Genomic DNA, 15,471 nt, shown 5'->3' on the forward strand with positions numbered 1-15,471 from the left:
AAAACATGAAGGGAAAAGCAAAACACACAGGTGAAACAAGATGAAAGTGCCCATCAGTTCTCTTTACGACAGGTTGACTACAAGTTTTGAGAAATCTGATATCTCTTCATAAACGTCAATTATTAAAGTTAAAAATGAATAAATGTGAATACAAATTCCTTATTCCCTTCATGCTGTCCTTCACAACCCAATCCTCTTGATGGAATATGCAGATGGTATTTGATTTTTTGTGCTTAAATATTTACGTGATTCCTTTTGTACCAGCAAAAGGAACTCTCAGTGAAGACACCATCAGAGTGTTTCTGCATCAGATTGCTGCTGCCATGCGAATCCTGCACAGCAAAGGAATCATCCACAGAGATCTCAAACCACAGAACATCTTGCTGTCCTATGCTAATCGCAGAAAATCAAGTGTCAGTGGTATTTGCATCAAAATAGGTAAATGGCCATGTATTGTGTTATGGAAAGGACATTTTTGAAACTATTTTTAGACAACTTTAGCTTCGTTGAATGATGAATTTTTTTTTTTTTGAGATGGAGTCTTGCTCTGTTGCCCAGATTGGAGTGTAGTGGGACGATCTCGGCTCACTGCAACCTACGCCTCCTGGGTTTGAGCGATTCTCCTGCCTCAGCCTCCTGAGTAACTGGGATTACAGGCATGCACCACTACGCCTAGCTAAATTTTGTATTTTTAGTAGAGACGGGGTTTCACCGTGTTGGCCAGGCTGGCCTTGAACTCCTAACCTCAGGTGATCTGCTTGCCTCAGCCTCTGAAAGTGCTAGGATTACAGGTGTGAGCCACCACACCTGGCTAAATGATGGATTTTATTGATGCAATTTTGATATTTTTATTGAGATCGTGGAGTTCTCTTACGTGAATCCTTTACATTACTGACAGTGTCTGCTAAGTCTCAGGCAATGCTGACAGGCCCTCATCAGGAGCTCTAAATATGTATACCTGTGTCTCTCGAGAGGAAAATTGATATGGTGTGGTTACTGGCAGCAAATTAATAACCCTGTTTCTTTTTTTTTCTTTGAGATGGAGTCTCATTCTGTCACCCAGGCTGGAGTGAGGCACGATCTCGGCTCACTACAACCTCCGCCTCCCAGGTTCAAGAGATTCTCCTGCCTCAGCCTCCCAAGTAGCTGGGATGTGCAAGTAGCTGGCGTGTTCCACCACACCCAGCTAATTTTTTTTTTGTATATATTTTTTTAGTGGAGACAGGGTTTCACCATGTTGGCCAGGCTGGTCTCAAACCCCTGACCTCAGGTGATCCGCCCACCTTGGCCTCCCAAAGTGCTGGGATTATGGGCGTGAGCCGCCACGCCCAGCCATAACCCTGATTCTTTTTTTTTTTTTTTTTTGAGGCGGAGTCTCGCTCTGTCACCCGGACTGGAGTGCAGTGGCCAGATCTCAGCTAACTGCAAGCTCCGCCTCCCGGGTTTACACCATTCTCCTGCCTCAGCCTCCTGAGTAGCTGGGACTACAGGCGCCCGCCACCTCGCCCGGCTAGTTTTTGTATTTTTAGTAGAGATGGGGTTTCACCGTGTTAGCCAGGATAGTCTCGATCTCCTGACCTCGTGATCCGCCCATCTCGGCCTCCCAAAGTGCTGGGATTACAGGCTTGAGCCACCGCGCCCGGCTACCCTGATTCTTTACAGTTCCTAGGCTTTTGACATAGGATCTCAGAGACCATCTAGTTTAGCTCTTCGCAGGTTTTTTTTAGCAGTACCTCAAAATTATTTGAAACAATAAAAACATAATTGTTCACATTCTACATCTGATATTGATATTTAATGAAAACTGTATTAATGAGCTACTTATTATAATTAGCATTTTCACTTGCAAAGTTTCATGCACCTTGGTTACAAATCTGGCAGAGGAGTGACTTGTACAGTTGACGATTACTACTATTTTTAGCTTGTTGAAATTGAGGTAGTGGCCGGGCGCGGTGGCTCAAGCCTGTAACCCCAGCACTTTGGGAGGCCGAGACGGGCGGATCACGAGGTCAGGAGATCGAGACCATCCTGGCGAACACAGTGAAACCCCGTCTCTACTAAAAAATACAAAAAACTAGCCGGGCGAGGTGGCGGGCACCTGTAGTCCCAGCTACTCGGGAGGCTGAGGCAGGAGAATGGTGTGAACCCGGGAAGCGGAGCTTGCAGTGAGCTGAGATCCGGCCACTGCACTCCAGCCGGGGCGACAGAGCGAGACTCCGTCTCAAAAAAAAAAAAAAGAAATTGAGGTAGCTACTTTTTTCTTTGGTGGACAGTGATATTCAGTAAGCTGTTTATTTTTCACAGTCCTTTGTGCCTTCTTGTGTCTTGAAGAATCATATGATGTATGTTAGGTATGAGCGAAGATATAATTTGCTTTTCTACTTTCTATTTTGTGAAATAGCGGATTTTGGTTTTGCTCGTTACCTACATAGTAATATGATGGCTGCAACACTGTGTGGATCCCCGATGTACATGGTGAGTGAGTGTTTGCATCCTTGTGTGTTTAAAGCGTGGCTCCATAAGCATTGGAATTTAAATATAATGCTTGCTTCCAAATAAGATGTGATCTTACATATAATCCAAGTTGTTATTATTAATGTTAATTATATTACTGATAATGCTGTAATGCAGAAATCTTTTGCCTTAGCATAGTGAACTATAAAAGTAGGAATGCTTAAAAAACACCTTATGGGAGCACTTCTTCAGCTGTAGGATGTGCTCATCTTTTGCATGTTAACTCTCTTGACAGGATCCCTATATTGTAGATGTTTTTTCTATTAGCCTCACACTCAAAGCTGAAATATCTCCGCTTTCCCCTTTATTGTCTCATATAGATATCATCATGTATTATAGGGTTAGGTTATGAAACTTCTAAACTAATGTGCAGTGTTAAGTCTGGAAATACCTTAATTCTAGAGCTTCAGAATTATGTGAAATGTACCTATTTCAGTTCTAAGTTTAAAATGGGTTTATATTAAATTCAGAATTTCTCTAAACTAAAATCAACTTTGAACTATTAATCAAATTCAAAAAAAATTTTATCAGATTTACTGTGGATCATAATTTTACTGCTTATATATAATAAATTTTATATATTTTAAATTTGTAAAAAATATAAATTTTAAAATTACTTTGTACTTCTTGAGTATAAAATTAGTTTAGCCGGCCGGGTGCGATGGCTCAAGCCTGTAATCCCAGCACTTTGGGAGGCCGAGACGGGCGGATCACGAGGTCAGGAGATCGAGACCATCCTGGCTAACACGGTGAAACCCCGTCTCTACTAAAAAATGCAAAAAACTAGCCGGGCGAGGTGGCGGGCGCCTGTAGTCCCAGCTACTCGGGAGACTGAGGCAGGAGAATGGCATAAACCGGGAGGCAGAGCTTGCAGTGAGCTGAGATCCGGCCACTGCACTCCAGCCTGGGCGACAGAGCGAGACTCCGTCTCAAAAAAAAAAAAATTAGTTTAGCCTTGAGGTTAGAGTGCTTTGGCTGATTATTAAAGGAAATTGACTTAATAAGAAATTTGCTAGGGAAAATAAATAAAAATGTTATCTCTGAGCTGGATGTAGTGATGCATGCCTTTGGTCCCAGCCACTTGGGAGACTGAGGCAGGAGGACTTCTGAAGCCCAGGAGTTCATGGCCAGCCTGTGAACACAGCAAGACCCCATTTCCAAAAAGAATTAAAGTTAAAAAGAAATGTTACACGTGGGAAATAAAACTATCTTTAAGTATATTTTCCATTTCTGTTTAATATTTGTCCTGATTAATGGTATATTTAAAAAGCAAAATTTGATGAGAGGTGGGAAAATACCTGTAACAAAGCAGCATATAAATGGTTTTGCTTTTAGGACAATTTTTATTATTGTGTGGGGTTTTGCGTCATAGTTTTTATTACTGTAAAAGTGTTCAGATTACAAAAAACATAGGGAATAATATAGCAAACACCTATGTACCCACCATCCATATTTCACAAAGTTAGCATTTTGCCATGTTTGTCTTGATCTTGTTTTTGAAAGAAATAAAGTAGGCTGGGCATGGTGGCTCATGCCTGTAATCCCACCACTTTGGGAGGCCGAGGTGGGAGAATCATAAGGTCAGGAGTTCGAGACCAGCCTGGCCAACATGGTGAAACCCCGTCTCTACTAAAAATACAAAAAATTAGCTGGGTGTGGTGACAGGCGCATGTAATCCCAGCTACTCGGGAGGATGAGGCAGGAAAATCGCTTGAACCCAGGAGGTGGAGGTTGCAGTGAGCTGAGATCGTGCCGCTACACTCCAGCCTGGGTGACACAGTGAGACTTGTTCTCAAAAAATATATATATATATATATATTTTTTTACGTATGTATATTGGAGACAGCCCAGGTTCCTTTTGTACTTCTCCCTGATTCCATTTCCTCCTCTGCTCCTTTCACACACCTGAGGGAACCTCTGTCCTATGGTGTATGTATTTTATACACCATGGCCTATGGTGTGTGTTTTTCTTTGTTATTATTTTGGTCCTCTCATTGTACTTTATGTGTCCATTATAATCAGTTGAAACATTTGTTTCTATAACTTGCCCCTTTTCATGCAGCATTGATTTTGAGATTTACTAGTAAATATATGATAATATGTTGTAAGTTCATTGCCTTATTATTTGTTAGAGAACTATCACAGGGTGTTGTTTTATTCTGGTAGTTTGTTAGGAGTGTCACCTTTAGCAGTTAATTAATATGTGCATATTAATTATGTAAATACTGCATGCCCCTTAAATTTCTCTGTCCCCAGGCTCCTGAGGTTATTATGTCTCAACATTATGATGCTAAGGCTGACTTGTGGAGCATAGGAACAGTGATATACCAATGCCTAGTTGGAAAACCACCTTTTCAGGTAGGCTGACTTTTTTCTTAATGTCCTCAGTTTTGGGATCTTGTCATTTTATAGTTGCGTTTGATTTGTAAAATGAAGAATACTTTGAAAGCAGTGTTTTTGGCTCCTCTGTGACTTACTTTGATTCTTTTATAGGCAAAAACTGCTTTAGTGAGTCAGAACATCTTTTGGTTTTCCCCTTTTATCTGCTTGCCCTTTGTAGTTGAACTGGGCATGCAGTCTGTTGTATGTTGGGATCAGGGCTAACAGCCTGGTGGGAAATGGGTGTGAATGGTGACACCACAGCTTCCTGGTTAGCCTGGTTTTGAGATCCTGGAATCCACACGAGGGCTGGGGCTGTCTGGGGAGATCTCTGGAAACCATCTCTAGCTCTCTATTCCTGACACTGCTAGGTGAGAGGGAGGTAATTATGTACGCTTTATGGAATTATTATGGGTCTGTCTTCTCCTCTCCCCCAACATCCTGTCAAAAAGTGACCCTGTAGAGTATAATCACGATGATTTCTCTTGAGTTCATATTGTCATGTTATAATTTCTTTTCTTTTTTTTTTTTTTTTTGAGACGGAGTCTCGCTCTGTCGCCCAGGCTGGAGTGCAGTGGCCGGATCTCAGCTCACTGCAAGCTCCGCCTCCCGGGTTTATGCCATTTTCCTGCCTCAGCCTCCCGAGTAGCTGGGACTACAGGCGCCCGTCACCTCGCCCGGCTAGATTTTTGTATTTTTTAGTAGAGACGGGGTTTCACCGTGTTAGCCAGGATGGTCTTGATGTCTTGACCTCGTGATCCGCCCGTCTCAGCCTCCCAAAGTGCTGGGATTACAGGCTTGAGCCACCGCGCCCGGCTTAATTTCTTATGTTATAAAGAAGATCTTTGAATTTGAAAACTGGAACAAAATGAAAATATTTGCCCAAGATAATATTAAGAAAATTAGTGACACAGTCAGGTTAAACACTTTTAATTTCTTAGTCTAGTTTGCATTGTAGAGGAGGCTTCTACATTTAAGCAGTTGTTGTTACCAGCTACTTGTTGCTGTGGAGAGACTGCATAGTAGCAGTATACATAGTTCTTTTCTTTGAATTCCTTTAGGGTCCTAAGGTAAAGTACACCTGGATTTTACCCAACAATAACGTACTTATTGGGCAGGCCATGTAACCTTCAGAATAGTGACCCTTAATCTATTCTAAGTTTCAGGCTCCTCTGAGAGTCTGACCTCAGAAAAGGTACCTCAGAAAAGGTACATTATACTCAGATGTACAGAATTTTCACACAATGTCATAGGTTTTATGACTTCGTAATGACCAGTTATGGCTCCTTCAGCAATCCATGGCTTTCAAGTTGAGAATCTATGTTCTCTGGCAAGAATATGAGCGTCATCTCTCTTTCCTTCCTCCCTCATACTTTCCCTCCTTTCCTCTGAATCCCTTCCTTGAAACTCCCACTCCCTCAATCCGTTAAAAAAAAGAATATGAGTGTCAATCATATGATTTGGAAGTTTTGCCCCCATTGTTTAGGAAATTAAATCTTTTTTTTATTAATAGGCTAATAGTCCTCAAGACTTAAGGATGTTTTATGAAAAAAACAGGAGCTTAATGCCTAGGTATGTATTTAGATTACACTGGGTTTTACTATTTGTGAACACAGTGTTGTTTATTTGAACTGTTTGTGTTTTATGTATTCTCATTTTTGAATTCTTTTTTAGTTGATAATGTGAAAGCATTTGTTATAGCAAATTGGAAAATTGCTGGCACATCATAGGTGTCTGTGTAGTACTGTACTCTTTTTTTTCTTTTTTAAAATGTAAATTTGAAAGAAAAAGATACGGAAGTTACATGTGTTCCTTGTGGGGAGGGTAATATGGACAGAATAGATACGCAGAAAGTAGAAAGTGAATTCCCCACAGCTTTGCTCTCTTCTTTAGGGGTAACAAGAGTTTGCTGTGTCTCTTTCTACATAGTTTTTGTGGGAGTTCTTTATACATGTTTGAGTGCTTGTTTTCCTTTTGTTTTCTCTTGAACTTGTATCTTGAGATGAGTGCTTGTTTATGTATGTATTTATACACACACATAGTTTAAGACAAATTACATCATATTTTGTGAGTTGTTTGCAGTGTCCTTCTGTTTTTTACTTTGTAGTACATCACAGATGATGTTCCTCAACAGGATGTGGAAGGCCACTGTATGCTTTTTTATTTTGAGACTAGAGTCTTGCTCTGTTGCCCAGGCTGGAGTGCAGTGGCACGATCTAGGCTCACTGCAACCTCCGCCTCCCTAGTTCAAGCAATTCTCCTGCCTCAGCCTCCCTAGTAGCTGGGACTGTAGGTGCCCACCACCACACTTGGCTAATTTTTGTATTTTTTTTTATTAGTAGAGACGGGGTTTCACCATGTTGGCCAGGCTGATCTTGAACTCCTGACCTCAAGTGATCCTCCCACCTTGGCCTCCTAAAGTGCTGGGATTATAGATGTGAGCCACCATACCTGGCCAACTGTATGCTTTTTTTGTTGTTGTTTTTTAATGATTAATAGACTATTTATGTAGGCAGGAGTACATACGACAGACTTAACATGAGAGATTAAATGTCTGACCCAATTTTCCTCCCCGGATGAGCTTTTCTTTCCTGTCCCTGTCAGTTTTGAAAACATAATAGCAGAAGAAGAGGGGTCCAAGTCCACACAGAGCTCCCAAGAGTGAGTTTTTAGGAGTGGGTCTGAAATTAGGGTAGGTATTTGCTGATCTTGCATAGGTCCAACGAATCAAGGCAGGATCTTCGATGAGCCCTCTGCAGTTGGGGTGGTTGTACTGAAGCAGGTACTCTCGTTTCAGCCGGACTCTTATGGCCAATGGCTCAACTTGCGCCCGTCGGGTTTCTGGAGATATGTCGTATTTGGCTGGGTCGAGGGCTGGGGGCAGAGTGGCCAGGCGCGATGGAGTATACTTTGGGAACGACATCTTGGTGACCCAGGGCACAACTGCACCTGCCAGTGTATGCTTTTAAATGCCACAGAGAGTCCCATAGATGTACATTATTTTATTTAATCAGATCCCTGTTTTCATTTTTTGGTCACTACAAACAGGCTCTAGTGAAGTGTGTATGTATATATGTGTGTGTGTGTGTGTGTGTGTGTGTGTGTGTGTACACCTTTGTGTGCATTTTGTTAGTTTGGACTCCTAGAAATGGAATTGTCAGACCAAAAGATACACTTTCCAAATAGGCTATCCCAGTGAATACAGCAAGATAGAAGACTGCCCCTTTTCCCTCATTTTTACCAACACAGAATGTTAGCGGATTTGATGCTGTACAAATGCATAAGGACCAGTTAGCTATTAATTTAATTTAGATTGTTCTCTTCATTAGTGAGTTTGGCTCCTTTGTACTTGTTTAATATCATTTTCTTTTTCTTTTTCTTTTTTTTTTTTTGAGATAGAGTCTTGTTCTATTGCCAGGCTGGAGTGCAGTGGCATGATCTTGGCTCCCTGCAACGTCCACCTCCCGATTTCAAGCCATTTTCCTGCCTCAACCTCCCAGGTAGCTGTGACTACAGGCAGGCTACCACGCCCGGCTAATATTTGTATTTTTAGTGGAGACAGGATTTCACCATGTTGTTCAGGCTGGTCTTGAACTCCTGACCTCAAGTGATCCTTGAGGACCCTTGGCCTCCCAAAGTGCTAGGATTACAGGCGTAAGACACCGTGCCCAGCCTGTTTAATATATTTTTGTAATTCTTATTCTTTGAATTGTGTACTTCTATTGCTTCACTCATTTTCCTATTGCTTGTTGTTTTCATATTGGATGTTAGGAAGTTGTATTAGTTCTCACTTGTGTTTAAGTGCTGCCCTTTTCCAGATGGAAATGGAGGTGGCTATTTTGTAATAGAGAACATTATAGCAACTATTAGTGCAAGATTGAAGTCATGGTAAAACTCCACATTGGGCTTGTGAGGTGCCTTACTCCTGCAGATACTCAGATAACAACAAGCACAGTACAGGAATCTTCTCAATTTGATGCTATTTCTCAAAGGCAGTTTAGTGCTTTTTTTTCCTTCTTTAGATGACTCTTACATGGTCTTCTTGGTATAAATGTATTGGTATTTGTGAAACCACATACATGTTTTAGTTTACTATATGGAAGGCAAAAATTAATGTTGTTTATATATATAAACTTATCACTTAGGTGGTTGTGTTTTTCCTTTCCCCCAGTATTCCCAGAGAAACATCACCTTATTTGGCTAATCTCCTTTTGGGTTTGCTTCAGAGAAACCAAAAAGATAGAATGGACTTTGGTAAGAAATAGTTTCAACTTTTGCATGCTTTCTAACTTCATTGTTTTATGTGCTGAAAGATTTAAAAAATAGAGATTTCAGAAGAAAATTGAAGTCAGTTTCGCTTTTCTTTTTGTTTATTTTCTTCACTAGTTGCGTAAATATTTATTGAGTGTTTATTACTATGTTCTAGGTATGGGAGATAGAGTAATAAAATCACTGTCCTCATGTAGTATATATTCTAGTGGTAGAGAGAGACAAGAAACAAATTAAAAACCATAGTTACATATTATATTAGAAGTTGCTAAGTATTGTGGGAATAAAGAAGTGGGGGTGGAGTGGGGGTGGGGATTGAAATTTTATTTTATTTTATTTTTTTATTTTTTTTATTTTTTTTTTTTTGAGACGGAGTCTCGCTCTGTCGCCCAGGCTGGAGTGCAGTGACCAGATCTTGGCTCACTGCAAGCTCCGCCTCCCGGGTTTATGCCATTCTCCTGCCTCAGCCTCCCCAGTAGCTGGGACCACAGGCGCCCGCCACCTCGCCCGGCTAGTTTTTTTGTATTTTTAGTAGAGACGGGGTTTCACTGGGTTAGCCAGGATGGTCTCGATCTCCTGACCTCGTGATCCGCGCGTCTCGGCCTCCCAAAGTGCTGGGATTACAGGCTTGAGCCACCGCGCCCGGCCTTGAAATTTTAAATAAGATAGTCAGTGAAGACCTTATTGAGAAAGTGACATTTGAACAAAGACTTGACTTGAAATGAGAGTGAGCCATAGGATATCTGTGGGAAGAGCTTTTTAAGCAGAGTGAACAGCCAATACAAATGCTTAGGGCTGGGAACATGCCTGTAAGCTTGAGGAACAACTAGAAAGCCAGTTGAAGACTTGGGTTTTCCCACAAAGTGTGATGGGAGCCATTAGAGAGTTTTGAGTGGAGGAAAAGTGATCTGACTAATGTTTTTAGAAAGGATCAAGCTGGCTGCTGCTTGAGAATAGACTGTGTGCATATAAGGGGAAGAGCAGAAGCTGGGAGACTAATCAGGAGACTCTTGTCGTTACCCAGGTGAGAGATGAGTGTAGCTTCGACTAGGATAATAGCAGTGGAGGTGGTAAGAAGTCTTTCTGGAGGTAGAGGCAACGGCATTCACTGAAGAATTGAATCTGAGGGTGTGAGAGAGAAGACTCAAGGATGACTCCAAAGTTTTTGGCCTGATCAGCTGAAAGGATGTTGTCAGTTACACTGATGGGAAAGACTGTATGGATAGAGCAGGCAATGGGGACAAGATGAGTTTCTGTTGGATATGTTACATTTAAGATAACCATTGGATGTCTAAGGGTGGATGTCAGAAGTGCACTTGAATTTCAGAAAAGTCTAGACTGGGGGCAGATTGGGGAGTTGTCAGCCTGTGGTTGCTATTTATTTATTTAATTAAAAAAATTTTTTTTTGAGACAGGATTTTAGTCTGTCACCCAGGCTGGAGTGCAGTGGTATGATCATGGCTCACTGCAGCCTCGACTTCCCCAGGCTCAGGTGATCCTCCAACCTCAGCCTGCCCAGTACCTGGGACTACAGGTGTCCAACACTACCCCTGGCTAATTTTTGTATTTTTTTGTAGAGACAGGGTTTCGTTATGTTGTCTAGGCTGGTCTCAAACTCCTGGGCTCAAGCAATCTACCCACCTTGGCCTGCCAAAATGCTGAGATTACAGATGTGAGCCACCATGCCCAGCAATATTTATTAAATAGATTATTTTCTCTTTTTTTTTCCCCTTTATTTGAGAAAAGGCCTCACTGTATTACCCAGGCTGGACTGGGAATGCAGTGGTGTGATCGTAGCTCACTGCAACCTTGAACTCCTCGGCGCAAGTGATTCTCCCACCTCCGCTTCCTTAATAGCTGGGACTACAAGCCTGCATCACCACAGTCGGCTAATTTTTTGTTTTGTTAATTTAATTAATTAATTAATTGTTTTGAGACGGTATCTCACTCAGTCGCCCAGGCTGGAGTGCAGTGGCGCGATTTCAGCTCACTGCAAGCTCTGCCTCCCGGGTTCACGCCATTCTCCTGCCTCAGCCTCCTGAGTAGCTGGGACTACAGGTGCCCGCCACTATGTCTGGCTAATTGTTTTGTATTTTTAGTAGAGACAGGGTTTCAGCGTGTTAGCCAGGATGGTCTGGATCTCCTGACCTCGTGATCTGCCCATCTCAGCCTCCTAAAGTGCTGGGATTACAGGCGTCAGCCACGGCACCCGGCTTTGTTTTGTTTTTGAAACGGAGTCTCGCTCTGTCACCCAGGCTGGAGTGCAGTGGCACGATGTTGGCTCGCTGCAACTTCCGCCTCCTGGGTTCAGGCAGTTCTCTGCCTCAGCGTCCCGAGTAGCTGGGATTACAGGCACTCGCCACCACGCCCGGCTAATTTTTTATATTTTTAGTAGTGACAGGGTTTTTCACCATCTTGGCCAGGCTGGTGTTGAACTCCTGACCTTGTGATCTGCCCACCTCAGCCTCCCAAAGTGCTGGGATTGCAGGTGTGAGCCACCATGCCCGGCCTGTTTTGTTTGGTTTTTGAGACGAAGTTTTGCTGTTGTTGCCCAGGCTGGAGTACAGTGGCACGATCTTGACTCACTGCAACTTCTGCCTCCCAGGTTCAAGCCATTCTTCTTAGCCTCCCAAGTAGCTGGGATTACAAGCGCCTGCCACCATGCCCTGCTAATTTTGTTTGCTTGTTTGTTCTTTTGAGACGGAGTCTCGCTCTGTCGCCCAGGCTGGAGTGCAGAGACGCGATCTCTGCTCACTGCAACCTCTGTCTCCTGGGTTCAAGCGATTCTCCTGCCTCAGCCTCCTGAGTAACTGGGATTACAGGAGCACGCCCCTATACCCAGCTAATTTTTGTATTTTTAGTAGAGATGGGGTTTCACCATGTTGGCCAGGCTGGTCTCGAACTCCTGACCTCATGATCCGGCCTGCCTCAGCCTCCCAAAGTGCTAGGATTACAGGCGTGAACCACTGTGCCTGGCCTAATTTTTGTATTTTTTTTTTTTAGTAGAGATGGGGGTTTTGCCATGTTGTTTAGGCGTGTCTCGAACTCCCGGCCTCAGGGGATCCACCTGCCTTGGCCTCCCAAAGTGCTGAGATTGCAGGCGTGAGCCACGGGGCCCAGCCCAGTCGGCTAATTTTTTTACCCTTTTGTAGGGATAGGGTCTCACAATATTGCCAGCGCTATTCTCGAACTCCTGGCTCCAAGCAGTCTTCTTGCCTCAGCCTCCCAAAGTGCTGGGATTACAGGTATGAGCCACTGTGCCTAGTGAAAATAGATTATTTTCTAGTGTACTGTTTAAATTCTTTCATTGAGTCTTCTGGCTTTTTTGTGCTATTTGTTATTTTTTTTAATGATTGATCTAGGGATTACAGTATGCATCTTAATTTATCACAATCTACTTTATATAAATACTAGTTGAGGCGGGGCGTGGTGGCTCATATTTGTAATCCCAGCACTTTGGGAGGCTGAGGTGGGCGGATCATGAGGTCAGGAGACCAAGACCATCCTGGCTAACGTGGTGAAACCCCATCTTTACTAAAAGTACCAAAAAAATTAGCCGGGCATGGTGGCAGGTGCCTGTAGTCCCAGCTACTCAGGAGGCTGAGGCGGGAGAATGGCATCAACCCGGGAGGCGGAACTTGCAGTGAGCCAAGATCTTGCCACTGCACTCCTCCAGCCTGGTTGACAGAGTGAGACTCTGTCTCCAAAAAAAACAAAAACAAAAGCAAAACAAAAAAGTAGTTGAATTCCATTAAAATATAGAAGCTTTGTTCCGTTAATATGGCTTCATTTGCTCTTCCCTTTGTGCTGTTATTGTCTCACATATTATGTCTATGTTGTAATCTCAGCAGTGCAGTGTTACAACTATTGCTTTATACAGTCTTACCTCTTTTTTTTTTTTTTTTTTTTTTTTTGAGACGGAGTCTCGCTCTGTCGCCCAGGCTGGAGTGCAGTGGCCGGATCTCAGCTCACTGCAAGCTCCGCCTCCCGGGCTCACGCCATTCTCCTGCCTCAGCCTCCCGAGTAGCTGGGACTACAGGTGCCTGCCACCTCGCCCGGCTAGTTTTTTGTAGTTTTTTTTTAGTAGAGACGGGGTTTCACCGTGTTAACCAGGATGGTCTCGATCTCCTGACCTCGTGATCCACCCGTCTCGGCCTCCCAAAGTGCTGGGATTACAGGCTTGAGCCACCGCGCCCGGCTCAGTCTTACCTCTTTTAAAGAAGTGAGGAGAAGAAAGGTGAAAAGCATGTATAGTATCTTTTTGTGTGTTTCTCTTTTTTTTTTTCTGAGACAGAGTCTTACTCTGCATCCAGGCCTAAGTACAGTGGTACAAACATGCCTCACTGCAGCCTTGACCTCTTGGGCTCAAGTGATCCTCCTGCCTGAAACTTCTATGTAGCTGGGACTACAAGTGCACACCACCATGCCCAGCTAATTTTTTTTTTTTTTTTTATTATACTTTAAGTTCTAGGGTACATGTGCATAACGTGCAGGTTTGTTACATATGTATACTCGTGCCATGTTGGTGTGCTGCACCCGCCCAGCTAATTTTTAAATTTTTTGTAGAGAGGTTTTTGCCATATTGCCCAGGCTGGTTGCCAACTCCTGGGTTCAAGCAAACATCCTGCCTCGGCCTCCCAGAGTGCTGAGATTACAGGTGTGAGCCATCATGCCCCGCCTTAGAGTATTATTTTAGCCTATACATTTATCATTTCCGGCACTCTTCATTTATTCTTATGGACTCAAGTTACTGTTTGGTGTCTTTTTTTTTTCTTTTTGTATTTTTTTGTATCTCTTTTTTGTTTGGTGTCATTTTTTTTTAGCTCATATAATTCCATTCCTTTCCTCTTTTGTGTTGTCATATATATTAATTTTTGTATGTTACAAACAAAACCCAGTAGTACAGTTTTATAATTATTTTATACAGTTGTCCTTTAAATTGGTTAAGAGAAAAATACATAATGTACTCTTCTATAATTATCTGCATAATTACCAATGCTCTTTATACAGATTCTCAGAATCTTCATTTATCTGGGAATGTCATTATTTCCCTTTATTTGCCTTCACTTTGGAAAAGTGTTTTTTTTGGTAGATACTGAATTCTTGGTTGTTAGGATTTTCTCCAGCCAGTACTTTGACTATGTCATCTTACTGCTTTCTGGCCTCCGTTGTTTCTGATGAGAGGTCACCTGTTAATCTTACTAGTTTCCTTAGTGGCTGATGAGTCATTTTTCTCCTAGTGCTTTTGAGATTTTTCTCTGTCTTAGATTTTCAACAATTTTAACTGTGATCTGTCTGGATGTGTATCTCTGTGTTTATCCTGCTTGGAGTTTATTGATCTTTTTTGATTTATAAATAAATGTTTTTCACCGAATTTGGGGAGTTGTCAACCATCATTTCTTAAAATATTCATTCTGTCCCTTTCTCTTTCTCTTCTCTGAGACTCCCATTATGTGCACTTAATGGTCTATGCTTGATAATATCCCACATCTGAGTCTGTTCATTTTTCCATATTGTTTTTTCCTTAGAGTTTTTCAGATTGGAAATATCTATTGATCTGTTCTCAGGTTTGCTGATTATTTTATTCAGTTATTGTACTTTTTAACTCCAGAATTGCCATTTGGTTCTTTTTTATAATTTCCGTCTTTTTCTTGATATTCTTTATTTGATGAGTCACTGTCTCCTGCCTCAGTCTCCTGCATAGGTGGGACTACAGGCACCCTCCACCATGCCCAGCTAATTTTTTGTATTTTTAGTAGAGTTGGGGTTTCACCGTGTGGGCCAGGCTGGTCTCGAACTCCTAGGTTCACATGACCCACCCACCTCGGCCTCCTGAAGTGCTGGGATTACAAGCATGAGCCACTATACCCGGCTGGCTTTCTCTATTTTTAAAAATGTATTTATAATAATTGCTTTAGGCCAGGTGCGGTGGCTCAAGCCTGTAATCCCAGCACTTTGGGAGGCCGAGACGGATGGATCATGAGGTCAGGAGATCAAGACCATCCTGGCTAACACGGTGAAACCCCCTCTCTACTAAAAAATACAAAAAAACTAGCCGGGCGAGGTGGTGGGCGCCTGTAGTCCCAGCTACTGGGAGACTGAGGCAGGAGAATGGCGTAAACCCGGGAGGCGGAGCTTGCAGTGAGCTGAGATCCGGCCACTGCATTCCAGCCCAGGCGACACAGCGAGACTCCGTCTCAAAAAGATAAATAAATAAATAAAATAACTGCTTTAAAGTCTTTGCTAAGTCCAACATTTGGCCCTCTCATGACAGTTTCTATTGATTGCTTCATACCCCTGTGTATGGGT

At 42.6% G+C, this 15,471-nt stretch overlaps 2 protein-coding genes across 2 annotated transcripts in view; one reads left to right on the forward strand and one right to left on the reverse strand.

Moving 5' to 3' along the window:
• ULK2 (unc-51 like autophagy activating kinase 2) overlaps window positions 1–15,471 on the forward strand; it is an 89,805-nt gene that overhangs the window by 6,947 nt on the left and 67,387 nt on the right. Inside the window, exons 3-6 of the mRNA XM_033189792.1 lie at window positions 265–438; window positions 2,402–2,475; window positions 4,771–4,872; window positions 9,065–9,147. Coding sequence (XP_033045683.1) covers window positions 9,138–9,147 — 10 coding nt within the window. The 5' untranslated portion in view covers window positions 265–438; window positions 2,402–2,475; window positions 4,771–4,872; window positions 9,065–9,137. The remainder of the gene's footprint in view (window positions 1–264; window positions 439–2,401; window positions 2,476–4,770; window positions 4,873–9,064; window positions 9,148–15,471) is intronic.
• On the reverse strand, window positions 7,427–7,956 carry LOC117071291 (NADH dehydrogenase [ubiquinone] 1 beta subcomplex subunit 4-like). The gene has a single exon (XM_033191126.1). The coding sequence runs from the start codon at window positions 7,814–7,816 to the stop codon at window positions 7,427–7,429; it is 390 nt and encodes a 129-aa protein (XP_033047017.1). The 5' UTR covers window positions 7,817–7,956.

This window comes from Trachypithecus francoisi, unplaced genomic scaffold (assembly GCF_009764315.1).
Source record: "Trachypithecus francoisi isolate TF-2019V2 unplaced genomic scaffold, Tfra_2.0 Contig00159, whole genome shotgun sequence".
NCBI lineage: Eukaryota > Metazoa > Chordata > Mammalia > Primates > Cercopithecidae > Trachypithecus > Trachypithecus francoisi.

What these genes read in the sequence shown, in the direction of transcription:
- LOC117071291 (XM_033191126.1), bottom strand. Translation starts at nt 7,816, where the DNA reads ATGTCGTTCCCAAAGTATACTCCATCGCGCCTGGCCACTCTGCCCCCA.